This window comes from Manis javanica, chromosome 4 (genome assembly GCF_040802235.1).
Source record: "Manis javanica isolate MJ-LG chromosome 4, MJ_LKY, whole genome shotgun sequence".
Lineage (NCBI taxonomy): Eukaryota > Metazoa > Chordata > Mammalia > Pholidota > Manidae > Manis > Manis javanica.
This window is the reverse complement of record NC_133159.1, coordinates 138,869,262-138,886,476: the sequence shown is the minus strand read 5'-3', so window position 1 is coordinate 138,886,476 and position 17,215 is coordinate 138,869,262. Positions and strand designations below refer to the sequence as shown.

At 34.5% G+C, this 17,215-nt stretch overlaps 2 protein-coding genes across 7 annotated transcripts in view; one reads left to right on the top strand and one right to left on the bottom strand.

The window, feature by feature from the left end:
• Window positions 1-17,215, top strand: part of NF1 (neurofibromin 1) — a 274,044-nt gene that overhangs the window by 207,954 nt on the left and 48,875 nt on the right. The gene's annotated exons all lie outside the window — the stretch shown is intronic.
• EVI2B (ecotropic viral integration site 2B) lies at window positions 6,802-15,781 on the bottom strand. Its single transcript, XM_017661385.3, has 2 exons — window positions 15,656-15,781; window positions 6,802-9,312 (listed from the first exon to the last, which is right to left on the bottom strand). The coding sequence occupies exon 2, from the start codon at window positions 9,295-9,297 to the stop codon at window positions 7,951-7,953; it is 1,347 nt and encodes a 448-aa protein (XP_017516874.1). The 5' UTR covers window positions 9,298-9,312; window positions 15,656-15,781; the 3' UTR covers window positions 6,802-7,950.

Below are 17,215 nucleotides of genomic sequence, written 5' to 3'. Positions count from 1 at the left end.
TTGGGAAGTACAGAAGTACTGAAATATGATTATTTTATCTTTATCTTTCTGATGCAAAGGATCATTTGACCCAGACTGCATCCAAATGAGGCTACATTTTTTTTTTTATTAAGATATCATTGATATACAATCTTATGCTCAGGTTTCACATGAGCAACATTGTGGTTACTACATTCCCCCCCTATTATCAAGTCTCCCCCACATACCCCATTACAGTCATTGTCCATCAGTGTAGTAAGATGCTATAGAGTCACTACTTGTCTTCTCTGTGCTATACTGCCTTCCCCGTGCCCCCCCATATTATATGTGCTAATCATAATACTCCTATATCCCCTTATCCCCCCCTTCCCACCCACCCTCCCAATCCCTTTCCCTTCCATATAACTGTTAGTCCATTCTTGGGTTCTGTGCTGTTTTGTTCCTTCAGTTTTTGCTTTGTTGTTACAGTCCACAGATGAGGGAAATCATTTGGCATTTGTCTTTCTCCACCTGGCTTATTTCACAGAGCATAATACCCTCCAGCTCCATCCATGTTGTTGCAAATGGTAGGATTTGTTTTCTTCTTATGGCTGAATAATATTCCATTGTGTATATGTACCACATCTTCTTTATTCATCTACTGATGGACACTTAGGTTGCTTCCATTTCTTGGCTATTGTAAATAGTGCTGTGATAAACATAGGGGTGCATATGTCTTTTTGAATCTGTAATCCTGTTTTCTTAAGGTAAATTCCTAAGAGTGGAATTCCTGGGTCAAATAGTATTTCTATTTTTAGTTTTTGAGGAACCTCCGTACTGATTTCTACAATAGTTGAACTAATTTACATTCCCACTAGCAGTGTAGGAGGGTTCCCCTTTCTCCACATCCTAGCCAGCATTTGTTGTTGTTTGTCTTTTGGATGTTGGCCATCCTAACTGGTGTGAGGTGATATCTCATTGTGGTTTTAATTTGCATTTCTCTGATCATTAGTGATGTAGAGCATCTTTTCATGTACTGTTGGCCATCTGAATTTCTTCTTTGGAGAACTGTCTGTTCATATCCTCTGCCCATTTTTTAATTGGGTTATTTGCTTTTTGGGTTTTGAGAAGACTATGTTTTTATTTGTTTGTTTTTGGTATAATTAATGTACAATTACATGAGCAACATTATGGTTACTAGACTCTCCCCATTATCAAGTCCCCACCACATACCCCATTATAGTCACTGTCCCTCAGCATAGTAAGATGCTGTAGAATCACTATTTGTCTTCTCTGTGTTGTACTCCTGAGAAGGCTACATTTTTAAATGAGCATCTTACTACTTTTAACGTGGTAAAATAAATGTGGTTAATTTTATTTCTTTGGTTAGGATTTATTTATTTATTAAGTTTTCTTTTCTTCAAGAAACTTACTTTGTTTAGTGAGTGGGAGTATTGCTTTCTTCAGAGACATATATATAGGAATGACCATTTGTTATGTTTTAAAAATAACAGCATCAATTTTAGGCTATTTCTTTAGAATGTTTAACATTTTTTCTTACTGAGAAAGCAATTTATAGTTTTTAAATTGCATGAAATAAGGTAAAAAGGAAAACTTTGTTCATGAGTTTTATAAAATGAGACCAGATTTAGGATAGCTTCTGTTCTTCTCTTTAGTGGACTGACTGTGTAAATAATCTGTTAAAACTCAAATCTAATTTCCAGAATTTCTATTCACCTTAGAAAAGAAAGCAGATAGAGTCTTGGCATTTTCAGTACCAAATTGCTACCATTTAAAACCAGCAATTATTAACATATTAGGTCTAAGAAAATTCTCGTTATGTCTAGTTACTGAATCCTTTGTTTTTCTCTAAGTTACATTTGCCATTATTTTACCACAGATTTGTACCTCAAAGATAATTTTTTGCATTAGAATTTGAAGTGTATTTTCTTAGAAAAGAAACTATCCTCTAGGAGTCACCTTTTGTATAAAATTAATGTTCCTCAAGAAGTATCTACGTTGTAAAAAGTCTGTAGTGTTAGAAATTTATTATTGATTAGGTGCTTTATTACCACTTTACTTTGAGGATTCAGCCTTGGTCTCTTATTAAGATTCTTTCAATGGATTTCAGAAACCAGTCATCAATCTTATGACTTAAAAGTAATGTGTTAAAAATAATACACTAAGCAATATTATTGTGGAAATAGAGAATTATTGTTTTGACATTTAGATTTCTTCTATTTCAGCTCATGTATATGCTCTTACACTTCAAGGGATATGAATGAGAGTAAATTTAAATCTTTTAATTTTAGGAAGTCTCATTACATCAACATGCAAGTAAATAAAGAGCTATCCAGTTTCATTATACTTATCAGTACTTTTGTTTTAAAGAAACATGTTATTTCATTAACTAATGAATTCAAGTAAATTTGGGTTTAGGCTTTATTGAGATTAGGTTCTGCTGTGTATGATAGAAAATTCCAACGTAATAGCAGTGGCAGTGTTTCTCATTTCAGGTTTGAGGACATACCAAGTTGCTTCCTATTATTCAAAGATTATTGTAAAATTCTCAAAAAGAAAAAAAGGGAAATTTTTAATGTATTTAAACTGTAATAATCTGTCCTTATCTTGTGCTTTTAGAAATTCTATAAAAAATTAATAGTACATTACTGTTACTCCAAAAAATAATTTTTATGGGCTTAAATATTTGTTACAATTTATTTTAGATATTACTTAGACACATTACATTTTAGGTAATTCTGTCAAGTCAAGAATTACAGCTCTTTAAGGCAACTATTATATTCTAGACTAAGCAATAAATTCACTTACATATTCTTTTGTGTAACACACTGTCCTAGGATATATTACCCCAACATTGTGAAAAGTGTAATAAATCACCTGCTGTGGGAACAACTATTCCATGTTAATCAACAGTTTGGAAACCTAGTTTATCTTTATTTCTTAAGTTGATAACGTTTGTTGTGCCTATTTGAGTAAAAGTTATGGTACTCTCTCTGTTTGGTATTATAGTGAGCTATTCATATTGAATTTCCTGCTAAAAACAACAGAGTACTGAATAAAGGATTTTAAAAGCATGGAAGAACTGACAAGATAGAAATTACCAGGTCAAAATCCAAGTGGATCAGTCTCTTCTCCCACCTCCCCACCCCTGTTATCCCCATGCCACTGGTATGTTGCCAAAACTCAATCACTTGTTCACTAGTGTCTCTCATCTGGATTTATCTGTTTGCTTTCTTGTGAAGATTTAATTTGTTTGTCTCTCCCCATATTTCCTATAAATGGTTCCTAACAGCATTAATATAATTGCTTATTTGTATCATCCTACAATAGTTTCAAAATAATACCCATATTGCTACAGAAAATTAGATTATAGACTACTGAATAAAGTTTAAGAAATCTTTGCAGCTCTGTTTGTTTTTAGAACATATTTCACCAAGGATGTGTAATCAGTTCTGTGTTCTAGTGCAACTTGAAATAGCTGTTTTCTCTATGTGTTTATATCACCAACTTTATATTAGGTTCATTTGTTTTACTAGTTACCAATTTTTAAAGACTCCTAAGTCAAAACTTTCTAGCAAGGTATAGTCAGACAAACCTTGTTTGTCTGTCCTCTCCACCCTAACCCTTCCTTCTCCTTTTGGTGACTATTTTTATTAGCTTTTGGTAGTATCTGAACAGTATTTCTTTTTGCAAACATACAAAAATATGTGTGTATTATGTTGTTATCCCCCTGCTTATATAAAAGGTTGCACACTAAACATATACTTACACATCTTTTTTCTTTGATAATATATCTTGAAGATCACTCCATATCAGTATATAGGAATCTTTCACATTCATTTCATGATTCATAGTATTCCATTTGGAAGTGTACCATGGTTTATTCAATCAGTCCCCTATTGATGGACATCTGAGGTGTTTCCAGATTTTTGATATTACAAATAATGCCACAGTGAATACCTTTGCAACTAAATAATTTCATACATCATCCAGTGGATCTTTTAAAAAGGTCTGTAGAAGTAGGATTGCTGGGTAAGAAGGGTAAATGCATTTGGAATTTTTTGGGTACTGCCAAATTCCTCTTTATAGACTACTGTTTTGCAGTCCCACCAACAATGTATCAGGGTGTCTAGTTCTGTTGAGCCTCATGGTAGACTTTGTTGTTAGACTTTTATTTATATAAATCTGATAGGTAATAGTATCCAGTGTACATTTAAAATGTATCTCTTATTTTGAGGAAAGTTGTATATCTTTATATGTTTGTAAGGACAATTTAAATTTTTTCTTCTGTGACTATCTTTTATGTTTCTCACATTTTTTCTATTGTGGGGACCCCCATATTTAGGAGTTTTTTTAATTTTGACTTCAGAAATACTAGCCATTTGTTTTAAGCCACTGATTTTTCTCTCCAGTTTACCATTGTCTTTGGCCTTATTATGGTGGGGTTGGGTTTTTTGAACATTTAAAAAATTTATATCATTGGATTTTTATTTTTAGTCTCAGCTAAGAAGGCTTATCCCTCTTCAGATTATAAAGTAATTCACTCATATTTTCTTCTAATATTTGAATAATTCAGTATTTTATATTATATATTTAAATGTTTGGTGTTTATTCTGATGTGGTGTGAAGTACATATCCAGTTGTCACAATATTTTTTCCCACTGATTTGAGTCTATTTCTGAACTTTCTATTCCGTTCCATTGATCTATCTATCTTATCATGTACCAGTATTACAATGTTTTAATTATAGGTGCCCAAATACTTTGCTACCTTATTTTTTATCAGAACTAGGGTAATAATAACAACTACAGGTCACTCTCATCTAAGTCATTGTGTCCCTCACCACCAACACCAATGAAATACACGTGCAGTATATGTATGTTGCATTGCATGAAGTAGATGCTTTTTGGTCCAATGTTAGTGAAAAGAATGCTGAAAGGAATCAGGAAACAAACTCAGTTTTTAGTACCATTTCTAAGCAAGTTGCTTATTCTCTCTGGGCCTGTTTTCTCAGCAGTTAACTAATAAAAGAAGTTGAACTAGATGGCCTTCACAGTTGTTTCTGGATCTGTTTAATGCTGATCTGGTAAGAGCACCACTGGTATGTGGTAGGTAGTTTAGTCTACTTTTTATTCCTCTGTTCCTTGTCATGAATATGTGCCATATTCATGATATAAACATTCACTTCTGGATCTTGGTTTTTAAATCTTTTCTGTAGGTTCTTCTTTGTTCCAGCATTTTCTTTGCTCCTGTATTTCTTTTATTATTTCTCATTTCTTCTGCTGATTAAGCAAGGATTGCTACGATTTGGCTGCTCAGCTTCCACTGACCTCAGTGGGGAAAAATTGCATGTAGTAAATGGGAATTATTTTTCCCCCTGGCAGAGAATTTCTTAAAAAACAAAAAAACAAAACCAGCTGCTGACAGTAGTCTGTTCTTCTGTTGAACAAAGAACAGAAGGAGAAAAGCTGCCTGTAGTGTTTAAAAAAATCAGACAAGAGTATGACCAGCTCAACAGCTCCTGATTTATCTATGAGAGCTGGTATTTCCCAATACCCTTCCTTAAGAGGTCAGGAAAGAAAGTGATAAAAAGAAGAGAAAATGTGGAAAGAGCTTCTTAGGTAACATTTTACATGAGAAAAGTTATGATGATTGAAGGCATGTCCAAATTTTGACCAAATATAAAAACATATCTTATTTACCCTAACTAGAGTACTTACAATTCAAAAGAGTAACAGGAAGTTCTTCAGTTCCTTACTGCTGCTTGGTAAATTAACCAGAAAAGTGCTGTTTGAATAACACATGAAAGAAGGCTTTTAATGTGGAAGATAGAAGAGAACCAATGCCATATGCCAATAAACACCATGCTTATTCAGAAAAAATAAGAAGCTCAAGGAAGTGTTTCTGCAAATAAAAACTTTTAACAGTCATTAAGTGATTAGCTTAAAACATTTAAAGAGAAACATTGTATATATAAACTTGCAATATCCAAAAGCCTCTAGTTTTTATTCAAGATGGAACTTTGTTAATTTTTGAACACCATTACTACAAATAAATACTATATTTTGTTCTAAGAAATCCCCAAACTATGAGAGGTTCTTAAAGGTTAAGCTACCAGTAAGGCCACCACAGTTCATTCTCAGTGATTGTTTCCCTGATGAGGGAGGTGGGTAGTAAGGAGGAGGAGTATTATGTGTTTGTTGGGCAGAGAAGGGCTTCTGTGGGCACAGGCTGGCATGCTGTACAAGCACAGACTGAGGAGTACTCTCCTCCTTGTCTGTACAAGGATCGGCCCACCCCTACTCCAATAACTCAACATGTACCACTGTCAGGTAACAGGTGAAAGATGAAATGCTGCATAAGAAAGGTGGGTTTTTTGGTGTTTTTTTTAATCCAAAATGATTATTTTATTATAGTGATGGTTATCTCATGTCTTATTTTATAGTCTAATTTTTGCTTACATCGAGGAAAGCCATTGATTTTTATATACTTTCTTATATCCATTCCTTATACAGTAATCTCTTGTTGCTTATAAGAATTTTTTTTTTGGTGTCATTAATCTACAATTACATGAAGAATATTATGTTTACTAGGCTCCCCCCTTCACCAAGTCCCCCCGCCACAAACCCCATTACAGTTGCTGTCCATCAGCATAGTAAGATACTGTAGAATCACTACTTGTCTTCTCTGTGTTGCACAGCCCTCCCCATATCCCCACACACACATTATACATGCTAATTGTAATGCCTCCTTTCTTTTTCCCCACCCTTATCCCTCCCTTCCCACCCACCCTCCTCAGTCCCTTTCCCTTTGGTAACTGTTAGTCCATTCTTGAATTCTATGATTCTGCTGCTGTTTTGTTCCTTCAGTTTTGCTTTGTTCTTATACTCCACAAATGAGTGAAATCATTTGGTACTTGTCTTTCTCCACCTGGCTTATTTCACTGAGCATAATACCCTCTAGCTCCATTCATGTTGTTGCAAATGGTAGGATTTGTTTTCTTCTTATGGCTGAATATTATTCCATTGTGTATATGTACCACATCTTCTTTAACCATTCATCTACTGATGGACACTTAGGTTGCTTCCAAGAAAGGTGGTTTTTAAGAGCTCAAATGTATAGTGTCAGAAAGTATGAGTTCAGTGAAAGTTGGGAACCATTTGTATTTTGACACAATCTGTTTACCCAGAGAAAAATAATCATCCAAATTTGGAATGAAGCCAAAAAGTTTTTTTTTCCCCTTTATATAAGATTTCATTTGTTTGGGTTTTTAAGGTATGTAAAGACAAAACTTTTTAATGGGGCTAGTTTTAAAATTTGTACTTCCCCAACAAGATAAGCAAATGTCTACATGCTATAGTACATGCTCCTGTTTTTATTCAGAGTGAAGGTCCCCAACCAACCCCCCATTTTGGTGTTTTAATTTGTTTGTTTTACTGTTTTCCATGAGAGCTAAAAAGGATATTTCTCTATTCTCAAACATGCATTTTAATCTCACATCCACACAAACTTGGAACATTTATTTAATATACCTGAGGGATTAATTTAAAACTTAGACTGTATATTTAATTTCTCATTTCCCCCACCTCAAACTTTGAAATGGAAAAATAGAATTTTATTTATTCAAGGTAACTTTATTCACGGCTTTTCAAGAAAAAAACTATCTACTGGGTGATATTAAATATATGTAGACTTTTGTTTCCAAACTGGTTGTTTTTGACATCCATCCACCTACATAAAATGTACTATACATTAAAGTTAGGTACTATAGCCAGTATATAGATCACTATTACATAGTTTTTAAAAATAAGTTCCACGTATGCACATGAGCTTTGAGCAGATTTCAGGTAGTTCCTGAATAAAAATCAGAATTGGCTACCAGTTACCAGTGAATATATTTCATCATATGAGTAAAACAAAAGATGGAATCCTTTAAGGACAGAAAAGCAGCTAAAAAGCAAGTTGTAGTACTTATAATAATTCTTCAGGTGGGGGTGGCAGGGATTCATTGAGATCTTGATCAGAGTCAAGAGGAATAGAGAACTGACACTGGGTCTCCTTGTTGGAATCTTCCTGGTTTTTCATAAAATCTTCTGGTGCCAGGGGCAAGTTAAATGAGTCAGGGGGAGGTGGAAATGACTCTTGGAACTCGGAATTATGATCTTCAGAGTCTTGATTGAGACAGTCCAGAGATGGGAGTTTGGTGGAATCACTTGGAAGAAGAGATAACGTCATTATGTCAGATTGGTTGCTCTCCTGTCCTTCCAAGTCAAGAAGGGGAGGAGGTGGTGGAGGCAGATCTGCATCATCTGAAGAGGAAATGGCAGTGCCAATTGTTGATCCACCAGCACTATCCTCTGATGTACCATTTGCTTGATCTTTCATTTTCTCTGTTTTGGGGTTGTTTGAATCTTCAATGTTTTCACTTGATTCAAACAACTTAATTTCTAAGTCATCTGCTGAAACTGTGCTTTTGCTTGGTTTCCAGGCCATAAGTGAAATAATTGATGTACGTTTTGTGGGCACTTCATTTTCTCTAATGTTATCCGAACATATGTCAGGGGTTTCACCATCAGCAAATGGAGACCTACCTGCCCAATTTTGATCATTTAAAACTGGTTTTCTCAAGCATTTCCATAGTATAATCATGATTATAGCTATCAACATAGAAGTCATAATTATACCAACTAATATGGCAGCTGTTGAATTAGACTTGGTTTTAGGTGGGCTCTTACTGCTACTAGTGGTTTGTAGGATGAATCCTGGTGTAAACATAGGTGAACTTTTGACATTTGGTGTTTGTTGTGTGGCTAGATTATGAATGGTTGGTGCTACTTGTTTACTAGAAGAGGTGTGGATAAATAATGGCTGTTGAGTGGAAGTGTAGATAAAAGGTGGCAGTTTTCTGGTAGGAGTGTGGGCAGATAGTGGTAGTTGGCTGGCAGAGGTGAACACAGGTAGTGCCATTTGTGGGGAGGAAGCACTGGCCATTGCTGTTGATTGCCTGGTGATGTTATAGGCAGGTAGTTGTCCAGCAGAAATATGTGGTGCTGGTTTTTCAGAAGAGGCAGCTGGTGTTGGTTGTCCAGTGACTGTGGCAGTTTGTATTAGTTGTTCAGAAGCAACGTTGTTGAATTGTGTTGGTTGACCCAAAGGATTCCCTGTTGTGTTTTGAGAATTAGTGGAGACATATGGTATTGGTGATCCCAATAGAGCAGACTGTGGTTGGTTCTCTGTTGTAGTTGCTTCTGTCTCTGAGAAAATTGTATCATTCAGGTATCCACAAAACAAAATTAAGATGAAGTACTTGAGATCCATTTCAGAATGTTTCCTCTTTACCAGTGGTTTTATAATAAAAGAAAGAAAGACAATTAGGCATCATTTGGTGTCTGGAATAAAGTAGGTAGGTACTTGGTAAGTATTTATTGTTCCTAATTTAGACTTGATATACTGCAGGCTAATGTAAACAACTACTGGATATACTCTTAACTCATAGCATTCAGACCTCATAGGCAGTGATCTCTCTTAATTCTTTCATAAGATCAGTACTTGGCCCACCACCCCTCTAGTTTCATTACATTACAGTCCTTCATGTCAAACACATAGGCTATGTATGCTCGTACCCACATGCTCTCTACTTTTTTCTCCCTTTACTACCAGAAATATATTGATCCTGCTGCCTTGAAGGACACCAGTAACCATCTATTGTTACCTAACCCAATGGTCTTTCCTTCTTTCTCTTTCCTTCTTTCTGCTATTTTGACTACATTTGACATTATTGACTATTCCTTCATTATTATTTGAGTAGCTCTTTGAAAACAGTCTTCCCTTTATGTTACTCTCACTAACTTCTGTTTTTCTCTTGCCTCCTCAGTATGAGTACTTGATATTCAGTCCTCTCACTCTTTGCTCTTTTCTTTGATCCTAAATCTATAACACTTCAGCTCTCACCTTTATGCCGTAACTCTCAAACCTGTACATCCAGCCTATATCTCCTTAACTCTGATTGTATTTGCATGACTTCTTGGTGGACATTTCCATGTGTATACCCTACTATCAGCAAATTCAACATATTTAAAACAGAATTCATCTTCATCTCCCAACTTCTCTAATTTTGTCAATGGTACTACCTTTGTAAGTTTCTTATGTGCAGAGTGTGTTGTATTGGCAATCTTTGCAGCAGCATCACTGTCTAAGCACTGTGTCTTTATGTTAGGATCTCACATTTTTAAAGGATTCAGTTCAACTCAGAGTCCTAGGCTCAAAATCCTAAAGTGGTTGTTGACGCTGCTTCAGTCAGGCTTACCCATTTTGTCAAGTAGTCCTGCTGCTGGTTTCATTCATTTATTGATCAACACCATTGTTCTTGGCTTAGGAAATACAACAATGAAAGGACAGTTTCTAATGGTAGAACAAACAAGCTAATAATTTGGTAGGCTTTCTCATAAGGGTATGCACAGAGGAACTAACCCAGCCTGGGAGTGCTTCAGGGAAGATTTCTCAGAGAAGTAAAACTTGAACTGAATCTTGAAAGAGCTGTAAGAATTAATTAAGCAAATAAAGTATTTCAGCCAAGGGAACACTATACACGCATGGGGGGAAAAGGCATATGTATAAATTTGACAGGTAGGGCTTTTTGTGGGATGCTAAAACTTGAAGAGTTAAGTTCCAATTTTACTTCTACCACCTAAATCATTTAATTTCTCCTGTTCTCAGTTGCCTTATCCCTAAAGTAAGGAGTTATACCAAGACAGTTTTCAGCTCTGAATGTAGCATACTTGTTTTGCACATCTTTAAACACAATAGTAACTATTTGGTTATTTTTAACATTAACAAATCTCATGTTGTTAGATCCTGGAGCATATGATCAGAAACTATAGTTTTCCTATGGTATGTAGGCCAAGCTGTGAGAGAGTTCCTGTTCTGTACAATAACAGGAGAAGAGGAACTCCTCAAGTTTTGCAAATAAATAGAATTTTTTAGCATTTATGAGTAATTTTCATTGCTTACACCTCTACCACTTGGTACAGTGAAGATAAGTTACCCTATGTTAGTAGAAGGAAAAACTTGATTTTTTTTTCCTGTATAGTGTCATCTTTTTTATTCTCCCTCTAATACTTCAAACCTAATTTAAAAATATTTCTCCTTTAAAATTTCCTGCACACCGCTGATGAATTAACCTTCTTAAAAGTGGATGTGATCAGGTTACTACTCCCTTGCATAACGGTTCCCCATTGCTGTCAAGATAAAAATTCTGAACTGTTTTTTCTTCTTGTTTGAGTTTGCCAGTCCAGTTCCTATCTCATGACTAAGACTTATTCAGCCAAATGCACCTCTTCCCCATCTCACATACTTTCCAAACACACATTTTTTTCCTTAACAGACACTTTTAATTATGCTGTTTTTCACCCTCTTTGAATGTGTTCTTTTTTCCAACCCAGCCTCTGACTGCCTATCTCTAGCTTAAATTCCCCTTCTTAAATCAAGTTCTCTGTGTCTGACCACAGCCCAGAGAGATCAGCTAACATTCCTTGAATCCCCCTAGTTCTTTTTGTCTTTATGCTTCCTTAGTTAATTCTTCAGACATGTACCTCGCTCACATTTCTGTTCTCTTAAATAGTTGTTTATTTCTTTTTTCTTAACGTCTCATGTTTTCTTTTTATTAAATGAAGATTATAAAGAACCTTTAAGACAGAAAGAAACAAAAAAATACTTACCTGGAACACACTAAGTATTGTACTGTCCCACATGTTTTACATACCTTATTTCATTTAACCCTTAAATGACTCTATGAGGAAGATGAAGTTATCCTTGACTTATAGATACAGAGACAAATTCAGTGCATCAGGCAATTTTCCCAATATTATATCTCCATTATTGACAGATTGGAAATTTATACCCAGGACTGTCTGATTCCAGAGTATATGCTCTTTCTACTACCCTAAACTGCCTCATGTTTTTTAATATTTTGATTCCTTTGTAGAAGAGTTCCATGTATGTTAGCAGCTTAGTAAGCATTTAACCTGTATTGGGCTTCTTGGTTCACTTCCATTTCACTTTCCTGTTTCTTAGTACTTCTACCAGAATGTAAGCAGAGAAAGTAAAATCAAAATTATTAAATTGTGCTTTTTATCCATTATCCAAAAAGGTTAAATAGAGAAAAAATTGGAAACTTTTTGCATAAATACGGGGATTTTAATCATCTCTAGATGGTTGGCATCCTGCAAGGCCTAGTATTCTTACAGATTATCCCCTGAAAGACCTCACTAGAAAGTGCCGTTCTTCAGAGTTTTGCTTTAGTTTTTAAAAAATGCCACCTAAAGCATTGGAAAATATAGGCCACAAATTGTCTTCAGTAAGAAATGTCTCCTTTTTTGTGACTTCGCTTAAATATTTTTAAAACCCACATACTGCTTCTTTTTAGTTTGCTAAAATAGGCATTAGGAAAGGAAAGAGCTCAAACAGGAACATAATTATAAACCCAGTTTAGTTTGTAAGATCAATTTTGGTAGGTTCATATCCTCTTTTATCAATAGGAAGGTCGTAGGATCTTCAGTGTATGGGATTTTCCACTCGTCATTTAAGGGTTATAGCAACATTAAAACCATTCCATCTTTTATCCTACCCCTTTCTCCCCATTCTTCAGTTAGCTGTCTACTCTTCTAGCATCTGCTACATCAGAATGCTAGAATCTGTGTTAGAATTCTGTAATAGCAATTCAGAAGAGTCTGAAAAAGAAGGAACAATTTAAAAGAATAAATAGTATAGCAGTGAAGAAACTAACTTTTCTAGCTCAAAGACAGTGAGGCCTGTGTTAGTACCAGTGATAAGTTTTTTTACCATATGTATTTTTAAAATATATAAACTGTGTGTACCTAAAGTGCCAACATTGTTTCTGCAGGTAAAGGTAGAAAGAACCATATGGGGCAGGGAAGTAAAAAGGCCAAGAAAAATGTCAGATAAGGTGAAAGGAAAAGAGAATACAAAGAAATACAAAATAATACAAAAGAGAAAAACAGAACAGAAATATAGTAAGCAGCAAGTACATGGAAAAGGAGAAGGTCAGTTAGCTAGAGAAGGTATTGAAAGGGAAAAAATGTAATAAAAAGCTGGAGAAAAAGTGGTGATATGTATGTAATCAACAGAAGTTAGGGTAGAAAATTAAAGTGGGCAAAATTAAAAAGAAGTTGGGGGAGAAGATGGACATAGGTGAAAGAAGGAGGCACACGATGCCGCTCTGTCTCTGGCCTATGTTTGTGGACGCAGGGAGCCCACAAACAGGAGCTCTCTTCCCGAGATGCAGGACTTGAATTGCCCATTTTCTCTAACTTACTTCCCTTCATTTCAGGCTCTCCTATCTGCTCTAAGTGTCCTTAAGATTCTCTTTCTTTAATTTTACCCCTGGCATACCCTGCTGATTACACTAAAGAATCTATGCACATTCTATATAGCATTTTTCTAGAAATCCCTTAGTCTGCTGCTTAGGCAAATCCCAAATTTGTCTACCCTCATATGGCACTATTTGGTTTATTATTTTCCACTGGCACTTTGAAATTTAAATCTTTGATACTGGTCTTTTGCTTTTCCTAAATATTTTTTAAAATTTTAAAAGAAGAAAAGTATCAGCTGTTTTAACTAAGCATTTAAAGAGCAGTTATAGTGAAACCAGAGTACATGTATTAGACATGTTCTCATAAATATAATGCATCAGTACACAAAGAATCCAGCATTTAAAATGGATGCTGTTAAGTTGGATATGATAAGAAATATGTAATTGCATTTTTAAGAGAATCAAGGAAATTCAGAGAGCACATCCAGATAAAAAAGGCAAGTGTAGGTAAGCAGTATCAAAAATAGTATCTGAATTTCAGTAAGGGTGATATAATAACTTACAATACATATATAATAGGTTAAAATTGAGTAGTAGTGTATGTCCAGCTAGTAAGGTAATGAAACCATAAAAGAAATAAAACAGCAGTTCCATACCTTGAGGAAAAGCAGAAAGAGACATAAACATTAAACTGTGATGGGAAGTATTTGATGACCATCTTTTTTCAACAATAATAGCTACCATTGACTGAGTACCCACCAAATGTTAGGTCCTTCCTATTTTAATGAGCAAGATGGTATTACCTTCATCTCATAGATAAAGAAACTGAGACACAGAGAAGTTGGGTAACTTGGCAAAGTGTTACGGCTCTCACTAGTGACACTAATACAGAAACCATGTCCATCTGCTACCGGAGCCCTTGCCTTCTATTACATGTCACCAAATTTGCTGTACCACCTTTCTTAGTAAAATAATGAAATGGGAATGCTTAATGAAGGAAGGAGATGTGAGCTCTTGGAACAGATATGTAAGTAACTTTTGGAGGTAATATGTAAAAGGTAGAACAAGAACTACCTGAAGGCCATTTAGTCCTGTGATTCTGTGAAAACCGTTATGGGAATTTTGAATGGTTAGCCTGTAAGCTGTCATTTTTGAGGTAATTTTTTAAAGATTGGACATTGAACGGCATCAGATTTATTTATGTTTAACAAATTCAAACTTACTCAGAATTCTTAATTTCCTTCTGAGTAGAATTATATAACAATTAGCTGAATAATACAGGTACTCTTAAACTCTAAATTTGGGACTGATCTTTTCAAAATATATAGATAAGTCTTGTCTAAAAAAGAGATAAAAATCTTTATTTTCTAACTTCTGTAATAGTTACTTAGAAGAAATCCGAAGTGGACTTCTGCAAGAGAAAATCATAAGTATTTATGAAATGTTGAAATCGGACATCATCCATTATGAATTACTCTGCGGTATTTCAAGTTTATATAAACTTTCTCTGCAGTTTTAATTTTGGAGGACATTTACTTTGTCATTGCCCACTTCACTCACAGACTAAGCATCTTTTGTGCATATTAGCAGGTTTCTATTGTTTACTCTGTGGCTATTTTTTCCTATATCTATTTTACGCTTTTTACTAAAGGCTCAGATAATAACATGTGAAATATGTAAATATACATAAAATATGCAGATCATATGAATGCATGTGCCCACATTTTATCATAAAAGTTTTGTTTTAGCTTTAAAAATGAGTGGTAATATTTTCATGTCATTGTTATCACTAAAAGATTCAATTTGTGTAAAGCATGAAGCATATATATAATAATGATAATTGAATGCCTCATCTAGTCTCCTTTGGTTTCTTTTTAAATTAAGCAGAGGTGAAGGTGACCTCTTACTGTGGAAACTAAAGGGAATTTAAAAAAATAAAAATTTAAATCTATGGATTATGTTATGTACAGAAAAATTTATGGGAAAGATACCACAATATTTAACAGTTGGTATTTTGGAGTTGTAAATTCAGTCATATCCCATGTATTCTAGTTTTATTTCTAACCTTTGGTTTTATCTGCCATGCTATAGTTTATTTCTCTTAATTACAGAACTAAGGTTAGCAAACACTGTGACTGAATAAACTTAAAAGGGCTTATATTATACAAACCTAGGTGAAAAATTTCCCCAAGGCAAGCTCAACACTGAACAAAACCACAAAACCTGTTACACACATCTTTAAAATATAGAGTTTAAGTTTAAACCACTAACGACATTTTAGTTGTAAAAATAAATTTTGTATAAAGCAAAGATCAAACCAGATTGCCTGTGTGAAAATTTTCTTACCTCAGCTGTTAACTTCTTTTGCGGAAGGCTAAATTCTCACTCTAACTGCACATTTTGGTGATTTGGCTAAGAAAGCAAAAGGGGTGGTTCAATTCAGATTAAAAATGGTCCTCTAGCAAACTGAAATGGATTCTGTACAAAAAGAGGAAGTTTATCAATAGTTGGTTCCGGAAGTGCAATAAGCCACAAAATGACTAAGAAATGTACTACTTTAACAGAACTTATTTTGAAACACGATTTGGAGCTATATGATTTGAGTATTTTTAATTAATGTTTGTAAGTAAACATATGAGACTCTCTAGTAATGTGATTATAAAATTTATTTAGAATAGAGCTTTGAAGAGAAATTGATTCTAAGGGAAAACTGCCTTTAGAGGGTTATTACGTGTAGTTAAGATTTCTTTTCGTAAGAAGTGAATGATGTGTTCTGTTTACTCGTATGACCTTAGGCAAGTCATTGCACTTTTGAGTCAATATTTCCTCTTCTGGAGGTATATTTCCCTTACTGAGTTGTGAGGCCTAAATAAGATAATACATATAAATGCTTCACACACAGTAGGTGGCCAGTAAATGTTAATGTTATTTCCTCACGTGTAATTTAGGCAAAGCCCAGGTAAAAGTATAAATTAAGATTTTTTTTTACCAAATTCTTTACTAACTTATTTTTGAGTTCAAGTGCACAACTCTTTGATTACCTACAAAGTAGGTACTTCTCTGTGGAAAGTAAAATAAATTGAAATCTTTTAAAAAATAGAAAACTAAGTGAAGCATATTAAAAGAGTGAATCATTCTGTATAAAAATTCCTTTTAACAAGTCACCTTCTAGCCTCTTTCCTCATCTGAAAAATGAAATCATAGTTCCTAATTTATAAACTTATTATGGGATTTAATGTATAGTAGCTAGCAAAGCACCTGTTACAGTAGGTTCAGTAAGTATTAAACCATCTCCTGCTTTCCCCTAGTCACTGCAGAGGAACAGAGGTTATCAAGGCATAGTTCTTCATTTCAGAGTACTTATAAATTGGTACAAAAATAATAGTTTCTTTAAGAGGTCCTACTCTAAAGCAGAATATAATGCTATAAACTTTGGCTCACTATTTTAAAATCCTGGAATTAAGTGTGTTGATTATAATATCTAGGGGTAGAAAACAAAAGTGTCTTTGTAAAAAAATAACTTGTTAAAATCTTAATTCAAAACATATCTTAACCTGTCATCTTTAAACACTTATCAAGGAACCACTTCTGTTTGGTCATGAGCTATCATTGGATGGCATCATTCTGAGGGTGTATGTTTAATAGTCAAGATGGTGAGTGATGAATTGTAAATATTCCTGCAGTGTTTGACCCATATACTTAATATGAAAGCAGTTCCCTAGTTAATTTCTTATTTTTAAGAAGCCACTACTTTGTTTTAATTTCCTCTGAAGAGTATTTATGACACTTGAGTCAAGGACTGCTTTGTGTTGTCACTACTTGTTCTAGTACACAATCTCAAGTTTTCAGTTTGCGCTAGACAGGAGCTCTGCCAAGTTTCATTTACAGTCTGGTCCTTTTTACCCC